The sequence below is a fragment of the Stenella coeruleoalba genome (genome assembly GCF_951394435.1).
Source record: "Stenella coeruleoalba genome assembly, chromosome: 10".
Lineage (NCBI taxonomy): Eukaryota > Metazoa > Chordata > Mammalia > Artiodactyla > Delphinidae > Stenella > Stenella coeruleoalba.
Window position 1 is genome coordinate 74,639,593 of NC_137156.1, and position 19,977 is coordinate 74,659,569.

At 36.7% G+C, this 19,977-nt stretch overlaps 1 protein-coding gene across 4 annotated transcripts in view; it reads right to left on the reverse strand.

Moving 5' to 3' along the window:
* The window catches only part of CFAP20DC (CFAP20 domain containing), a 267,456-nt gene that overhangs the window by 163,823 nt on the left and 83,656 nt on the right, over positions 1-19,977 (reverse strand). For all 4 annotated transcript variants that reach the window (XM_079935811.1, XM_079935812.1, XM_079935814.1 and 1 more), the window contains one exon: positions 10,389-10,503. In XM_079935811.1, coding sequence (XP_079791937.1) covers positions 10,389-10,503 — 115 coding nt within the window. The remainder of the gene's footprint in view (positions 1-10,388; positions 10,504-19,977) is intronic.

Here is a 19,977-nt window from a genome sequence, read left to right on the forward strand (position 1 = left end):
TCATAATATTCCCTTATTTTCCTTTTTCCTTACATTCATTCTTGATATTGACAATGTGTGTGTGTTCTTTTTTTCTTGATTAGTCTAGGTTTATCACTTACTAAATAGTTTCAAAAATCCAAATTTGGTTTCAGTGGTTTTTCTCCATTGCCCATTTTCCATTTCATTGACTCATTCTCTTGATTATTTCTTTCTGCATACTTTAGATGCCTGTAATGCATCTCACAGATTTTAGTATGCTTTATTTTCATTGCCATTTAAAATTAGTAAAAATATCAGTTAAAATATTTGCTAATATTCCATTAGTTTTCTTTTACTTATAGGTTATTTAGAAGTATGTTGCTTTATTTTCAAGTACTTGAGGATTTTTCAGTTATATTTTTGTTACTAATTTCCATCTAATTTCATTTAGCCACAGAATGTACTTTGTATGATTTCAGTCTTTTTAACTTTGCTGAGATTAACACAGCCTGAAATACCATATATCTTGGTGAACATTCAATGCATACTTGAATATAGTGTTATTCTGCAATTGTTAGATTAAACATCCTAGAAATGTCAAATAAGTCAGGTTGATTGATAGCATTTTTCAAGTTTACTGATTTTCTGTCAATTTCTGAAAGGGGAGTGTTGAAATCGTCACCTATAATTGTGTTTTTATCTTTCTCTCTTCAGTTCTGTTAGTTTTTGCTTCATGCATTTTCAAGCACCGTTACTAGCTATGTACACATGTAGGATGTTATATCTTCTACATGACTGACCCCCTTATCATTATGAAATATGCCTTGTTACATAATATTCCTTGTCCTGCAGTCTACTTTGACTGATATTAATAGAGAGCCATTCTAGCTTTCTTATAATTTGTGTTTGCAAGGTAAAACTTTTTGTATTAAAATTTTTTTAACCTACCTGTGTCCTTAAATTTAATGTGCACTGCTTATAAACAGAATATAACTGTCTCACTTTTTACTCAACATAACGATTTCTGTTGGAGTGTTTAGTCCATTTCCATTTAATGTAATTATTCTGATGTGTTTGAGTTTAAGGCTACCAATTTGTTTTCAATCTGTCCCATCTGCTCTTTGTTTAGCTCTCCTCTATTTTGGATTGAATATATTTTTAGTGCCCCATTAATTTCCTTAATTTGTTGATTAGCTATATTTGTTGATTAGTTGTTCTTTTACTTTTTTCTATGGTTGCCAAAGTTTGCAATATGAATCTTTAACTTCTAACAATTTAACCCTGAATAAATATTAGAATATCTTCTGGATTAGAACCTCATAAAAAGTATACTACCATCTCTGTGTTATTATTGTCACATATTTTACTTCTACATTGTTATTTTGGCTTTCAACAATCAAATACTTTGAAAGAATTTATGGTATGAATAAAGACCTTTTAGATTTACCTATTAATTTACCATTACTTGTCCTCTTCATTCTCTCACTTAGATCCAAATTTCTATCTGGCACATTTTTTTCAGCCTGAATAACTTCCTTTAATATTTCTGTAGTGCAGGTTTGCTGGTAACGAATTCTCTCAACTTTTTAGTCTGAAAATGTTATTTTGCTCCAATTTTTGAAGAATATTTTCACTAGATAAAGAATTCTAACTTGACAGGTTTAAACATTTTTTTTCCCTAGCACTATTTCATTGCCTTCCTACTTTCATTGCTTCTGATGGAAAGCTGGTTATATATTTTATCATTGTTCTCTTGTGTATAATTGATTTTTTCCCTTCTTGCTGCTTGTTTAGATTTTATCATTAATTTTTAGCAATTTAATTATGACATACCATGGTGTGATCTTTGTGGGTTTTTTTTTTTTTTTTTTTTTTTTTAGTTATGATATACCATGGTGTGATCTTGGTGTGGTTTTTGTGTGTTTCTCAGCTCATAGTTTGTTGAGCTTACTGGATCTATGGGTATATTTTTCAAAATCTGAAAAATTTCAACCATGATTTCTATAAAGTTTCTTCTGCTCAATCTCTTTTTGCTCTCCTTATAGTACTCCAATTACACATATATTAGACTGACAGATACTGTTTCACAGGCCATTCAGATTATATTCATTTTTTTTCCAGGCTTTTCCCCTCTCTCTGTGCTTCAGTTTGAAGAGTTTCTATATTCTTGACTTCAATTTTACTGATATTCCCCAGTGTTTAACTTAGTGTTAAGTCTATCCAGTGAAACTTTCATTTCAATATTGTATTTTTCCAAATTTCTTTTCATAGTTTCCTTTTTCCATTGGGGTCTCTTAATTTGCTCCCTCATTATGTTCAAAGTTTCCTTTAAATCCTCTAATATATTTATAATAGTTATTTTAAGGCCCTGTGATTTTTCTCCTGGTTATGGATCATGTTTACCCAGTTTGCCTATCTAGTATCCGTTTTTTAAAAATTGTATTCTGGACATTATGGCTACTATGTTTTTGGGCTTTTGGATTTTGTTGTTTTTCTTAGAGGTGTCCTAAAGATATTCCAGGTGGAAGTTTATTTGCACATCATCTTGATCTTTTGATGTGAGTTTTTATATTTGTTAGGTCAGGTCTAAGGTAACCTTTTCTCCAGGACTAGATAAGCTCCATTTCTAAGTAATATTGTCTTTCTGGAGTTTCTCCTGTATGTGTTCAGTGATACCTATTCACTCTGGCCAGTACTTGAATATCTCCTAGCCCTGTGTGTCACAGCTGCTTAGTAGGTGTTCTTTCCCCAGGGGCTCGTCTGTGATTACTTCATGGGGTCCTACTGTAAGCATGCACAAAGGTTCAAGAAGACCCTGATGCATATTTCTGAAGCTCCTCTCAGATACACTAACCTACAAATTCTGGCTACCTCAGTCTCAGTCATCCTTAACTCTGATCTCTTTCTCTATTCAGCAAGATGCCATGCTCTGTCTGGGCTCCCATCTCTGCAGTCCAGAATGGGCTTTCAGAAAGCTTGGGAATATAGGACTCATCTCATTTGTTTCTCATTTTTAAAAGTATGTTGCCTGGTATCCAAATGGTTGAAAAGTCTTATTTCAAATATTTTTTCCAATTTTATATTTGTTTACAGTAGGAAGTACAGTTTGATACCAGATATTCTGTCATGGGCAGAAACAGCAATCTAAGCAGTCATTTAAGCTCCTACAGGATATTTCCCTTGTTGGTAGCACATGTACTTTGCCAATTTCCAGCCCTAGATTAATTCAGTGCCATTTTCTCCCTTTTTTTTCACTGATTTAAATCCTGAAGTATCTTTTATATCTGTTCTCCTCTTCTACTTCTTTGCTACTACACTAATTGAGGCTAATATGACTCACCGGGACTTCACACAGCCTTTTAATTGGTCTCTCTGCCTCTAGCTCTTTTTATTCTGACATTGTACTCATTTTCTAGAATACAGATAATATTGTGAAACTTCTCCAAGTTAAAATTTAAAAAGAAAACTCTAATGGACTAAAAATTTAAATTTCTTATCATGGCTTTCAAGGCCCTTCATGGTTTCATCCAGTCTTCTTTTCCAGCACTGTGATTCTGTACATTCCCATTATACAACCCAGTTAAGGGATCAAACGTGACATGAACTTCCATGCTTTCATTTGTGTGTATTCAAAATTTAGCACAAATATCTCCACTTATAACACACTCCAACTTGGCTAGAAAAGTCTGATATTTTCCTTTAGCAGCATTTGTTTCCTAAGACTAGTCTGGTGTTAACCACTGCCCATCATCATTAACTTGTTTATATGTTTGCCTCCTCTGCCTATTATAATCTCATGGATGAGAAGACTGTGCACCATTCACTTTCGGATTCACATCTTTTGGCACAGACCTTGGCCTACAGCAGGGGCTCAAAAGGTATTTGTTAATTGAAATAAACTGCAAGTTCAGACGTTTATTATGATAACATATTCACAAATTAAAAAACATAGATTCAGGTCAAGAGAAAATAGTAAAATGGTAACAATATCAACTAACACTAACTAAGCACTTACTATGAACTTGGCACTATTCTAAGTAATAACTCATTTAATAGTAACAACTCCTCTATGAAGTAGGTTCTATAATTGTCAGGACCTAATCAATGAGGAAACTGAAGCACACAGAAATAACTGACTTGCCCAAGGGCCCACAGACAGGAAGTGACAGCTAGGTTTCAAACCCCTACAATATAGCTCTCAAGGCCACATTTTACCTCTAATACTACTCTGCCTGTTCAAGTGATTTGAAAATAGGGTGACCTAAAGCTGGGTAATCATTCATTTTCCAGAACAAATATTTTTATGTAGTTGTCCCTATTTCACATAACCATTCAGGGTCAGCAGAGAAAAGCAAGAAACTGCTCCTTTTCCCAAATCTCTTCAACACCCACATTAGACAGGTGAGTAGAGAGAGTGAAAAACAAGTATTATTAAATGATATGCACATGAAAACGTTTACAAACCCTCAAATATGTACCACAGACACTACAGTGGATTCTAGGTTAGAATGACTTCATTGAGAGACATTCTCTAATTATATCTTAAATATACATCTAAAAAAATCTGCCTCCTCCATTCTCTGTTCATTCAATGGCACTTAAGAAATTAAATACCGTTAAGAACCAAAAATTTCCAACTCACTGGCTCTATGGGAAAAATGATCTTTGAGAGGAAACTTTAAAAACAGTATGCCACTCTTTCAGTTTCTAATAAAATCTATAACATATTCCGTCAGAGTTGTGGTTCAAGAAAGTACAACTCCTAAAGAGTAATTCTATCTATCTAAATGACAAACACTGGGTATTTAAGTGGTAAAGGTTACTAAAAGAATTTGGCATTGTAATTTATCATACTACTTTGTTATACCTCCAATGAAAGATTCATTCTCAGCAATATCTCATACCTGAACTTCCTATTCAAATGGAATTAAATTCACTGTACATTAGTACATACTTTGGTGGCAAGACATTGATGTTCATCTGATACCATCACCAACTGACTGAAATTATATTAAAGAAGAAGTAAGATTGATTTCAGTGAGTCTTGACTAAGTGGCTACCCCCACTGTTTAATATGATGGTTATTAATTTTTAAAACTGTTCTTGTCATTGAAAACCTAAATTAAACATATAAATTTTTATAATTTAAATGTTAAAATGAATCTATCATAATTAAGAATAACATGAAAAATAAAATTTTTTATTTGAAAGGTTGAACATTCTATCGTAACTGGAACAGTAAGTGGCCTCTAAATAAATATTCATGTTGGTGTGGCTATAAAAATATTAACTTTATTTGCTGCCTCTGGTTATGTGAAGGCTTTAGCTAAAGAACCAAGGCAAAGTGGACCATTTGGCAATTATCCTCTAAATCAGGGGTTGCAAACTATATGCCTAGAGGGCCGTGGCAGGTCACTTAAATGAGTGAAGCAGGAAGGGTCTGACTGCACCCACATCCTTATGAGTGGAGAGGACTGAACTTCACAGGAGAGCTTAAAGCTCCATTAAAAGTGTGCAGTTGCCACTCTGCTCTAGCTGACTGCTTGCTGTGCAAGAAAGCAGACTCAATGTTGACTTCTGATTTTTTAAAAAAAGAGGTCAGAAATTTTATGTGAAATCTCCTGATTTAAAAATGTTAACTGAAGTGCTTTTAAAATACTGTATTTTGAGGTTTATCACCAAAATATCTATGGCTCTTAAAAAGTAGAACGAAGTGAAGAGGACTTTGGCAAAAAGCAGAGAACTGAGGCCAACATCACACCAACACCAGGGAGGATCCCAGGCATGGCATTTTAAATGGGTGGAGGGCTCTCTGTCACTTTGCTGCTCTCTCTAGAAATTTCCCTTAAACAAGATTCAGCTTTAATTCAATAAGGGCTCATTTGGAATTGACTATGTTAGCAATGGAAAGGAAAGACCCTCCCTCTGGTGCTGTAGCATCTCCTGGATTGGGAGGAAAATGAGGGGAAATGAGAGCAAGTATTAGAACCGAGTTTCTTAATATTTGCTTAAGTACTCCTGGACATTTATGGAATAGGCAGGCATATTTAGAAAGCTTATACAATTTGTCCATGATAAACTCATTCTTTTATCTCCCAAGTCAGAAGGCACATTAAGACCTGTCAATTTGTTCAACAAACATTTATTGCGTACTTACTATATGCCATGTACATAGGCACTAGGGATAAAAACCAAATGAGTCATGCTTACAGCCTAAAAGGGGAGACAGGTAGGTAAACAGACGATTAAAGTGCAGGATGAAGAAGTGTTATAAGAATTATGAATTTGTGAATGGTAATGATGTGCTGTACCCAAAATGTCTAATCAATCAGCAGAGGGGAAATCATGGAGGGTGTTCTGGAAGAAGTAGCACCTAAAGAGCAAATAGGAGATATAATCCTTATTTAAAGCTTGGTCCATGCCAGGCACTGTTCTAAAAGCCTTATGTTTATTAACTCATGTAAATTCCCACAAGAACCTTAGTAGTATGCATGCCTCATATTATCTGCATTTTATAAATGAGGAAAATGAACACAGGAACTTGCACAGGGTCACATAACTATAAGTGTCAGAACTCAGATGCCATGTTCTTAACTCCTATGTATTATTTACATGTTTATATTTCACAAAATATAGAATAATTAGGACATACTACAAGTAGTTATGATTTGATGATTTCATTGGGATGGGGAACACTATAGAAACAAATACCTTGTCTTTGCTTAGGACTGCCTTGAATTACGTGAGCAATTTTTCTAGATTCAAGACAAGTTCTAGATATTTTGCTTTTCAAAATTTAGCATGAGCTGAAGTCACCTAAGATATAGACACCAGTTTGATTTTTTCACATTAGGGTTTTTTTTTAAAACAGCTACATGTAATTTTCATGCCTGCATCTCCTTTCTTTTATATTTTCTATTGAGCTGTCTCACTGGGGATGAGAAGATGAGGTAGATAGATGAGCGAAGACACATTGCTCCACAGGGCCTATTACAGCTATTTTCTTTTTAGTTTAAATAGTACATTTCTTATGTCATTAGATACCTGGCACTGCTAGCACATATTCCTCTTAAAGACTCATTTATTAAATATGAAAGATTGTTCAATGAAGTTTACTTCCTATATCAGCAAGATATTTGTGTGGTTTACTTTTAACAGACAATATTTTATTTTCAGATACTGTATTCCCACAAGTGCCACTGGATGGAGGGTACACTGTGTGTGTGTGTGTGTGTGTGTGAAGATTATAGCCATGTACAGAATGATCAGTTCAGATTTTCATATGATATCCAGAAACTTCAGAGTTAGTTAACTGACAAGGGTGACTGAACCCACAAAAGCAAGGTAATGACAAACCTGATTGATTAACCACACACAGAATAGTGTATTAGTCTCATATATGGTTTAGCTCTTGGAAACCACCTAACACTGAACTCTAAACAATCTTTGATGAATAAGGAAATCATACCTAAACATAAGAAGATGAATATAATTTCATTTGTAAGGACTAATGCACTTCCTTAACGTCTTAAATGATTTAATTTTAATAACTGAAGTATTTGCATTTAATCTTTGTGCATTTATGAGTGTTTAGTACACAATGAATTAAAATAATTCTACTGCAAACAGAAACCATCAATTTATTCCAAAATCCAGCACCTATCTGTTACTGGGCTCAATCTCCAGGTTTTCCAGACTCAAAACCTCAAAGTTATCTCTGATTCCTCCCCTCTATTTATATCTACTTGAACATGAAGCCCAGTGGATCAGCCTACTGAAAGCAATGGTCAGGATGCTCTCATGTCTCCATCTTCCATTCACAGGGCCCACTGTCCTGACTCCTTCCTCATACACCAAAACTTGTTAGTGAAGTTACTAATGGCCTCCTGATTGCCACATCCCAAATACTTTCACATCTTGACATTTTCTCTTACCAAAACTTCCTTGGTTTCCACCACACTGTACTTTGCTTCATGATTCACATCACTTTCTCATTGTTGCCCTGTCTCCTTCATGGATTCTTCTTCCTTTGCCCACCCTTTTTCTTGGGTAGGCCCTTGCATTTCCTCCTCTAGCCTCTTTTGTTGTTGTTGTTGCCATTCTTACTCTCTCTGCAGGCAGGCAATTTCATCACTCTCATGACTGTAAGTGCCACCTGTATGCTGAAGAAGCCCAAATATCCAGCTCATACCTCTCTCTAGGACTCTAACGTTATGTACCCCCCAAATTCTCAATCTGAATGTCTCAGACTGTTTTATCAACATTTCCATCTCCCCTTTCTAACCGTGCTCTTTCTCCTGGATTTCTAGGTATTGATTCTGTCACCAGTCATCCAAAGTAGAAAGTCAACTGAGAGCCATCCTTGACTTTTCCTTTTTCTTCCTTTCTGACACTTAATTAATCTTCAATTAAAATTTTTAGTTATTTTTCAACTCTGTTTCCTCATCTTCACTCTGATTTCTATTTCCCAACTTTAGGACTCATCTCTCTTACACCTATATCATTCATCTACTCATCCATCCACTTACATAATTATTGAGTGCCTAGGAGAAGCCAGGTACTGCTGCTCTCTTACCTTCTTGTGACAACTGCACTGACTTTCTAACTGGTCCTGCTGGCCTCCATTCTCATCTTTCCCACCCATTCTCCAAAGCGATGTTCTAACTAAAATGCAAATCTGACCATGCCCCCCTGCTGCAAGTCCTTCAAAAGCTCCCTATCACCTATGAGATAAAAGTCCAGGCTCCCTGCCTATAAATATAAGCCCTACCAGGAGGTTGCCCTGTTTTCTTCTCCAGCCTTACTACTTCCCTACTATTCTGGTCTCTCCTCAGCAACACTGGATTATTACGTGCCTACACATCTCATGCAGCTACTCTTAATGCTACTCTTTCTGTTCTAGGAATACCACCCCAACTTGAACTGGTTAGTGCCTTCTCTCTTCTTATAACCTTTCAAGGCCTAGCTCAGGCATCCCCTTCTTCAGAAGCCCTTCTCTGATCATTCCCCTGGTGCTCCATAGTTCACAGTGGGTCCTGCTCTCACAGCATGTACCACATGATATGGAAAAGGTCTGTTTAAGTATGTCTTAGCTCATTGGACCATAAGCTTCTGATGTTACCTTACATCCATTCCTCTATTGCTACCGCCCTAGTCCTCATTAACCCTAATCTGGAGTACGGCAAATGTTCTCTCGATCTCCATTTACCAGCCCCTCTAAGCCATTCCAAATGTCACTACCAGATTAATCTTCCCAAAGCATAAAACTGACTGTATGTTCCTCTCCAAACCAAAAGCTTTAATGGCTTCCTTTTCTCTGCTAAAGTGGCTCCCAAAGAATATGGAACGTGCACCGTTTGTGAAATGGTTTTAGATGGTACATGGGCATGGCATTAAATGACTACAGATCACAGAATAAAAATTTCCATCCATCAGTTTTCTTTCAATCCTAATTATGCCCAAGAAAAAGCTTGAACATGTATCTAGCTCTTGATAAACTCTTGTTAATAAAGAGCAGACCTCAGGACAGAACCCTAAACAGGAAACAGTACTTAGCTAGACTTTAAAATACTGTTTTGTTTTCAGTATCTTTATTGTTATGGTTAATTTTTATTTCTGGAAAGTTATACTGGTTTTCCATTTATAAGTGTGATATAAAGTTTTTTTTTAAAATAAATTTATTTAAGTCAAAAAAGGCTGAGTTGGTTTAAAGGAGAGTATTATGTACATACTGGAACAGATAGTACACAAACATGGTAGTCATGAGAGTAGTATTGAAATGACTAACATTTGAGAAAGACTAGTCAGTCGTATCAGGCCCAAACTTATTAGCCAGTAACCTACGGCTTACCTACTTATATATTATGCTGCTTTAGGTCTCAGAGGTTACACAAATCTCCCAACCTATATCAGGCTCTTGGATTATAGAACTGAGGTTTCCTTAAGGCTATTTTAAAAAATCTGGCAACAATGATGAATCATTCTCTGTTCTCCAAATATGTGCCACTTTCCAGCCTCTATGCTTCTACTCATGCTGTTCCTTCTGCTTGGAATGCTTGGTTTTTCATTTCTACCTGTTGAAATTCTACAGTCCTTCAAAGTCCATGCCAAGTGCAATCTCCTTCATGAAGCCTTTCCTTGTCCTGCAGTCAGATGGATTTCTTTCCCTTTCACTGTACCAATAGCACTTACTCTCTCTACTGTGCTTCCAATCACAGTTTTGGTGATACCCTAGATATTCAAACAATTATATTCTCCCACCTAGTAGATCTTAAGCTCTTTCACTGGAAGAAAAAGAAGAGTATAAATTTCTATTCATTTTTAATACCACCATGGAACTTAACAGAATGCCTCATACACAGAGTAGGCCCAGAATTAATATTTGCTGAAATAAATTTAATATTTTAAGCAATATTCATGACACTTACGATTTTGCGTTTGATCATGAAGAGTGGGATTTTTGCATGAAGAGGGGTTGAGGACAGTTCCTTATGGACTGTTGATAAATACAATCTTCTTTTTATGTTCCTTAAATCAGTAATTCTGAAAAAAGAGAGAGAAGTGAAGATTCCCATCAATATAATAACCACACTTCTTTGGATAATCATCAAAATAATATAATTTATTATATAGGCCCTTTCCAACAGGGAGATCAAACACAGAATTTAAAAATTGCCTTTTTCTTTGAAGAAGTAATAAAATTTCTTCCTTAATTTGAAAGTGTTCACAAGCCTGAGTGTATAAATTCACTTAATATGCTAATTTATTTCAGTACTCTACCCTATATTTCCAGTCTTCCAGCCTATGAAAAAATTCAATTTGTTTGAACTGAGAAACTGCTAGCCTTTAATAACCATGCTTGTTCCAGCTCCTTAAGCTTGTGTTATCTTGGGACATACTGTCACCTACTAAATAGGAAAACATTATGGGCTTCTTTCTCTAAAAATGCACCTGTCACTTTATATACACTCTTAGTCTGCTTATAGACAGACACAAAACGCTGACTGTCGGTTTCACTTTCCAAGCACATATCTTCGAACCAGAATTATAATACACAAGTTTACTGCTCACTACTCAGGTCAACCCGCAGTGATAACAAGGACACTGAATTTGAACATCTTTAATAGATTTAGACCACAGCCATGATCACAAAGATTAGGTTTGATTCAAATTGATAGAGGCTCATTTTTATGTTCTGCTTCCTTTAGGTCTCAGAGGTAACACAAAAGGCTTAAAATCTCCAAACCTGTCTCATGCTGCTATATTGAAGAATTGATGCTTCCTTAAAAACTGTCTTTTTATTGGAGAAGAGTGATATTTCCCCCATTTTTTAGCAACTTTGTCTAGGTGTACTAATTGCTAATATTATAAAATTAGTAATTCCTCAAGAAGACATTTCATTCAAATATACTGCTACCAATATTTACAGTGTAATTAACTATAGTGTAAATCAACACAGCCTTCTCCAGAGCTCTTCCTTGCCTCCTATTTGCACTTTTCTAATCTCATTATTTCTTTCCACTAAAATACTAATACATTTTTTTTCTGTAGAAAAACTATCACTGAACAATGTTAAGAGTAAGTACAGCAAAAATTAGGTGACATGATTTCAAATATGCCCCAGACCTAAAAATTCTACCCTACCTGCATAAACAATATCATAAAAAAAAAAAAAGGTTCTGATGAACCTAGGAGCAGGACAGGAATAAAGACGCAGACATAGAGAATGGACTGGAGGATATGGGGAGGGGGAAGGGTAAGCTAGGACTAAGTGGGAGAGTAGCATTGACATATATATACACTACCAAATGTAAAATAGCTAGCTAGTGGGAAGCAGCTGCATAGCACAGGGAGATCAGCTCGGTGCTTTGTGACCACCTAGAGGGGTGGGATAGGGAGGGTGGGAGGGAGGCTTAAGAGGGAGGGGATATGGGGATATATGTATACATATAGCTGATTCACTTTGCTATTCAGCAGCAACTAACACAACATTGTAAAGCAGTTATACTCCAATAAAGATGTTGGAAAAAAAAAAAGCAATAAAGCCTTTCAATCCATGGTCAGATGTAAGGTTTAAAGTGCAAAAGTGTTAACACTACTGAAATTTTACACTTACACGTATAAGTAAATGTAGAATATTTGCCCTAAGGTAGTGTCTTCAAAGTGGGATGAGCACATGGGAGAGGAGGAAAATATTAGAACCATCTTTCATACCATCCTTTTAAAATGTTATATTTGGGTATGTTTCATTACATATACAGTACAGCAACATATTTATATATGTTTGAAATAAATAAATGTACCCATGTGGTTAGTGTGCTCAAACATTTTACCAATAGGATTCAGGATCAAATATGTCTGGAAGGCATTGTCATAAGGGATGCTATTAAGTCGCTTATATAAGAAGTTCTGATTAGGAAATAAAAGGAAAGACTATATAGCGATTCTGGAAAGTAAAAGAGAACAAAAAATTCCCTTGCATCAAACAAAATGTTTGATTGCAACAACGAAAAACTTACGTGAGACACAGTTTTGCTTTGCTTGGAGGGATAAGACTATGTCATTTTCATTTGAATTGGTAAGGACCGAACTCCAAACAGAGGAACATCTGAGTATAGTCCCATTTTATCAACACATGGAACAACAGGAACATTCATTCATTCATTCCTTCATTCACTCACATATTCAACAATACTCCCTGAGCCAAGCAACATCCTGGGAATATATCGGGGAATACAACAGTGAAAAGGTCAAGGTCTCTACCCTCCAGGAGCTTTTATTCTAGTGGAAAAGGCAGGTGAATAAAGTATAAAGAGACAAAATAAATGCACGTTATCCTAAATGCAATGAAGGAAACAAAAAAGAGACTGAACTAGAAAATAACAAGAAATGAACTACTTCAGACAGTAAAGCCAGCAGGGCTAGGAATTAATAGGTAAGGGAGGGACATGAGGTAGAAAGGAGAGGTAAGAGCCAAATCACGCAGGGCCTTTATGCTAAGGTAAGGGGTTTATAAATTTATTGTGCACAATAGGAAGCTATAAGAGGGTCAACATTCTACCATGCATGATGAATGGATATCATAAAAATAAACAGATATGGTCTCTTTTATTTATTGGGGTAAGATTTGAGTAACTGATATGTACAGATTTTAGTGTTCAATCTCATGTATTTTGGTAAATGTGTACACCCATGTAATCACCACTCCAAATAAAACATAAAACATTTCCATTACCCTAGAAAAGTACCCTCCTGGTCCCTTTTAGTCAGTTCTCACTCCTGATTTTTATCACCATAGATGAATTTTGTCTGTTCGTGAACTTCTTATAAATGGACTGATGTAGAATATACTCTTTTGTGACTGGCTTCTTTCACTTAACATGAAGTGTTTGAGAGTTATCCATGTTATAGTATGAGTCAATAGTTCTTTTTTTAAATTGCTGAGTCTTGTATGGCAAAACAACAATTTATTTATTCATTCTCCTGTTGATGAACATTTGTTTACAGTATTTGTTTTTTATGAATAAAGCCTGTGTGACTATCTATGCTTGAAGAGTCTTCTTGTGGATATGTCTTTTCATTCTCTTGAAAATCAGGAATGGGATTTCTGGGTCATTGGGGAAGATATATGTATAACTTTATAGAAGCAGTTCTCTAAAGTGATTGCAGTGGTTCCACATCCTCAGACTTTAATGTTAGCCAATTCTAGTGGGTATGAAATGGATACCATTGTGATTTTATTTGCATTTCTCTTATGAATAATGACATTGAATGCTTTTATATGTGTTTACTGGTATGTCTTGTGAAATATCTGTTAAGTCTTTTACTCAGTTTTTATTGGTTGTTTCCTTACTATAATTCTAAGAGTTCTTTACATATTTTAGATACACGTCCTTTGTGAGATATATCTATAGCTATATCTATAGCTATATATCTATAGTGAGTATTTACTTGCCTGTTATCTTAATGGTATCTTTTAAACACTTTTTATTTGGGGACTTCCCTGGTGGCGCAGTGGTTGAGAGTCCGCCTGCCGATGCAGGGGACACGGGTTTGTGCCCCGGTCCGGGAAGATCCCACATGCCGCGGAGCGGCTGGGCCCGTGAGCCATGGCCGCTGAGCCTGCGCGTCCGCAGCCTGTGTTCCACAACGGGAGAGGCCACAAGAGCGAGAGGCCCGTGTACCGCAAAAAAACCAAACCAAAACAAAACAAATTTTTATTTGGAAATAATCTCTAAGCTAGAGGAAAGTATCAAGAATAGCAAACAGAAGACTCTTATATGCTTTATCTAGATTAGCTTATTGCTTAATGATGACTTTTAATTAGCAGAAGTTTTTAATTTTCATCATGTCCAGTTGATCATTATTTATAGTAGTGGTCTTAAAAAATCCTCACCTAGTCCAAAGTTGCAAAAGTACTTTCCTTTGTTTCCTTCCAGATCTTTATAGCTTTAGTTTTTACATTTAGTTTTTACATTTACATCTACGATCCATCCCACATCAATTACTTTATATTGTGTGAGGTACTGGGTGCGGTTCTTTTCTTTCTGTATGTTTATCCAGTTGTCCCAGCACCATTTATTAAAGACTCTTCTTTAGTCACTGAAATGCCTTGGTACTCTGTTGAAACTCAATTGACTATAGATGTGTGTGTGTGTGTGTGTGTGTGTGTGCACGTGTGTGTCTATTTCTGGACTCTCTATTGATCCATTTGTTTCATTTATCCATTCTTACACCAATGTTATACTGCTTTGATTACTCAGATTCACAGTAAGTCTTAAAACTAGGTAAAGAAACTCTTCAACTTGGTTTTGTTCAAGGTTTTTTTGGCCCTTGCTTTTCCATATAAATTTTAGGATCCACTTATCATTTTCTGATTAAAAAAAAGCTGTTGAGAGTTTAACTTGGATTGTGTTGAATCCATAGATCAATTTAAGGAGAACTATATTGAGTCTTCCAATCTACTTACATGATATATCTCTCTGTTTATTTAGGCCTTGTTTAATTTGTTTCACAATGTTTCATAGTTTTCATTTTAGAAGTCTTGCATATGTTTTGTTAAATTTATTTCTAAGTATTTTATTTTTTGATATGACTGAAAATAAATTCTAAAATTTCATTTACCAGTTGAATGCTACTAGTATATAGAAATGCCATTGATTTTTGGTATACAGACCTTGTTTCCTGTGACCTTACTTAATTCACTCGTGAATTCTAGTAACTGTTTGGTAGATTCCTGAGAATTTTCTACATATACAATCATGTCTTCAGTAAATAAAGACTTTTACTTTTGCTTTTCTCAATTTTTATACTTTTTATTTATTTTTTCTTACATTACTTCCCTGGTTAGGACCTCCAGCATATACTAAACAGAAGTGATGAGAGTAGAAAATCTTGCATTGTTCCTGATCATAGGGGGAAAGCGTTCACTATGTTTCTATTAAATATGATGTTAGATGTAGGTTTCTTTTTTCAGAGGAAGTTCTCTTCTATTTCTAGCTTTTTGAGAATTTTTTTTTAATCATGAAAAGGTGTAGAACTCTGTCAAATGCTTTTTCTGCATTGATTGAGATGATCCTATTGTTTTTCTCCTTTATTCTTTCCATATGTTGAATTATATCAATTGATTTTCAAATGTGAAACCAACCTTGTATTCTTGGTATATATTTCAATTGTGCTAGCATTTTTGTTGAGGATTTTTATACCTATGTTCATGAGGGACACTGGTGTGTAATTTTCTTACAAGATCTATGTCAGGTTTTTTTTTTTTTTTTTTTTTTTTTTTTTGCGGTACGTGGGCCTCTCACTGTTGTGGCCTCTCCTGTTGTGGAGCACAGGCTCTGGACGCGCAGGCTCAGCGGCCACAGCTCACGGCCTAGCCGCTCCGCGGCATGTGGGATCTTCCCGGAGCGGGGCACGAACCCGTGTCCCCTGCATCGGCAGGCGGACTCTCAACCACTGTGCCACCAGGGAAGCCCAAGTTTGCTTTTTATTAAGAAAAAAGTAATAAGACATTGTATGACCCAGCATATGACTGGTGAATGGCTTATATGCACTTGAATTTCTTTGATGCTAACATTTTAAAACTTTAAACCATTAAAAACTACCTTCCCTTTACATCCAGTCAATACTGATCTATCATCTACTACTTTTTAGGACATTTCTTCATATTTCTGGGCAATTATGGCACCTGAATCACAATTTTCCTCTCTGTCATCATTCTGGGTGACTTTAAAGAGAACAAGTTTTAGTATCTTTTTTTTTTTTTGCGGTACGCGGGCCTGTCACTGCTGTGGCCTCTCCCGTTGTGGAGCACAGGCTCTGGACGCGCAGGCTCAGCGGCCATGGCTCATGGGCCCAGCCACTCTGCGGCATGTGGGATCTTCCCAGACCGGGGCATGAACCCGTGTCCCCTGCAGTGGCAGGTGGACTCTCAACCACTGCACCACCAGGGAAGCCCTAAAGAGAACATGTTTTAATCTAAACCTAAACCTCTTCCACAATCACAACCAATACTTCTATTCCATTTTAGCAACTTAGATGAACAGTCCTACTCTATAGCCAATCACTAGAAACTATTAAACTTTGAGGTCTTCTGTTCAAATTTTCCTCCTGATTCATTAGTTCATTCAACTAACATTCAGTCAATTCCTTAGTGGCACAGTACAAGGCACTAGAGACATGGAAGTAGCTAAAACATGGAAATCATATTCTAGTGTGGGTGTAGGGGAAAATAATTATTCTTAAGTAGCTGTTTTTAGCACATTCCATAGACATTCTCTTATTAAATCTCACATCAATCCTTCACTGCAGGTAGTATATTCATCCTCCATTTTTTAGATGATGAAACTAGACTCTAGAAACCAAGACAGCTTCTAGTCCATAGACATACAGCTAGTAAGTAGCAGAGACAGGTATTAAAACTTTTCTCTACAGAATACATTGTCATTTCTGTGATAAAACTCTATGTCCACTACTATACCAGGCTTAAGTTCTTTCATTCATTTATGCTGAGTGACTACTATTTGTCAGACATGTTTTGACAGTGACAAGAGTGCCTGGTTTCTGTACTTGCAGAACCACAGCCAAATATTTTCAATAGAATACTTGTTTATCAGATAAAAACCATGAATCCTTTCACTTCTCCCCCCTTTTCACTCTTTTAGAACCGTTTTCTGTTCCATTCTGGATTCCAGTTCTGAATCTGATCTTCCAATAGGTAACAAACGTGTGCCTTCCAACCACTATACCATGTAAAGCCTCCTGAAAGGGTGATCTCAAAGTTTGCAAGACTGGAGTGTAATCTGTTGGAATGTGGTAATTCAACTAAAGAAAAAAATCTACAAAGTATCAGAAGGTTGTCTGCTCAGTACATAATCAGAACAAGTGACTTAGACTACAGTATCTGATACGTACAGTCCCCAAAGGTATTATTATCATTATTAAATATCTATTATTTATTGGGTATTTTCTATATGCCAACACTGTATTAAGCACGCTCTATGCATTATCTCACTTAACCTTCCCATAAACGCTACAAGATATCTACTACTATTATTTCTACTTAACAATGAGGAAACTAAGGCTTAGTATGGTTAAGTGACTTTCCTAAAGTCACATATCTATCAGAGTACAGATATAAACTCAAATCTAATTGATCCCAACATCTACATTGTTAACCACATGCTTACTTTCTTCTGGGGCAGGCACTGCCTATAAACATATCCATAGTAGCATAATCTTTGCTCCTGGGGAAAAATATTTAATATCTGATGGCTAACACCCTTACCTTTCACTGTGTTTGGAAGAAAAGAGCCCAAATTTGCCTCTCTGTGTGTGCGTGTGCACATCTTTTTTCCATTGACAAATTCTTCCTTTAGATTTGTTTAAAAAACCCTCAGATCCAAGAACTATTACCTTACAATTAAAAGCTCAGAGGCTAATCTTACTTTACTCATTTCCATGTTCTTGCAGGTCACTTCACTGTCTCACCATAGGCCTCATATACTTATAATCCTCTCAGCTATTAGTGAGGGCCACCGAGAACAACTGATTGCTTCCTATCCTTAACATCTAGGCTTCATCAGTCCAATTAGCTGTCACAGCCTGTCAAAGTCACTTCCCAAATAGTTTCACATCTGTTTCTTCCTTCGGCTTCTACAGCTACAATGCTAGTTCGGGTCACTTGTTGCTTTAAATATTCTCCCTTACTAGTCTCTCTACCTCTCATCTTTTATCTCTCAGTCCATTCTTCATGTGGACCAGCCATGGGGACTGAACATCACGCTTTGTCATCCTATAGCCTAAGGAATAAAGTTGAAAATAGAGCTCCTTATCTTGTTATTCAAGGACCTCCAAAATCTGACCCTCAGCCATTACTTCAATATCACCTTTCACCATGTTCCTCTCCATGTCACACATCATATAATGAGAGTACAAGATGCAAACCAGGGGGATTTCAGAGATATCAGGAGAGAATATCAGAATTGGGGTGGGAGAAAGAGTGGAGTTGCAGAATAAAGCTAGGGTTCGGTTGTTGGGAGTCTTAACATGAGATACCAAGAAGATCTCCATAGGGGAGAAACCGAGGCTGTAATTACAAACAGAAAAGGATGGGAAATGGAAGAGCAACATCTAAATCCCTACCATGTGCCAGAGCCTGTACATCATTTCACCAGTGTTATTTCATTTATTCCCCTCAACCGCTCTTTGAAATAGGAATTAATATTCACATCTTACTAATGTAGTTAAAGGCTCAGAGACACTACGCCACTTGTTCAAGGTCTCAGAGCTAGTACGTGGCAGAGCTAGAAATCGATCTAAAAAGACAAAGCAAGAGGAATAAAGGATGGTAGTTGTCTGGCTTAGCGTTTTTGAAAAGTAACATGCTTACTAGGAAGAAAAGGGTGTGTGTAACAGGCCTGAACCCCATTCTACCCCTTTACTAAAGGGCATTCCAGCAGAGAAAGGGGACCAGCCAAAGCTCCTTGTAAACATGACTGATCTTTCGGCAAATACACTAATGGTATTTATCAGGGTGAAAGTCCTTAATGAAATACTTTTTGCTGGATGTACCTGATCTGTCTAGGACTTCTTATGGTTAATAAACCTGGAATTCATGCACTCACGGGGCATGGCTCCCTGGAAAATGTCACATAAGCCATAAATGTAACAGCTCCCATTGGGTGAGTGATATTCTCTCAGAATCACTATCTCAGGTACTACTTAAGAGAAGTCATCTGTTAAGTGTGGGCCTAAGTGCATTGAGAAAGGACTGGAAGACTTCAGTGGCAGTCCTGGATCTCTTTCTGCTTCACAGGTACTTCAATACTGGCTAAAATCTCTGAGTCTTCTGAGTCTGTTTGACAATTCAATCCTTTGAGCTATCTCATATGGCTGGTTATGTTGTGCAGCCTCTTGAAAAACTACACCCTCAAAAGTAGATTCTGAGAAAAGGACATAGGTGCCCATAGTTTAGGTGATTCCATGAAGCAGGAATGAAGGAGCAGGAAGAGGAAGAGAGCAAAAGAGGAAAGGCCAAGATCAGGATGCACTGGCTCCGACACTGCTATAGGCCACAGGGGCTCCATTCTACCAGGGTATCTGGAGACAGGTACAGAACAATTCCCAGATAATCCATTTGAAGAATGGCAGGTGGGAGCCTATATCCACTGACTCCCAATCCCCAGTGGTTAAGAGTTGCCTCTGGGGGGCTTAACTCCCCAGTATTTCCAAGCTGTCAGGCTTTTACTGCATCAAAGAAGCCCTTGGGTGGCACTAGATAAGGGATGCTGTCCAATCAAGCTTGCACCAAACTGCTCACTGCAGCTGCAGCTGATACCAGAGGTGGACCCAGAGGACGTAAGGTGGGACACTGGAGTGGGCTGCCACAATGACAATACCAGCATTCTTGCTCCTACTTAAACATACTCCATTCTCTTGTATTTTCATGCCTTTGCTTATGCATTTCCCTTGGAAAGCCCCTTCCCTCATTATGCCACTTGAACTATATTCATC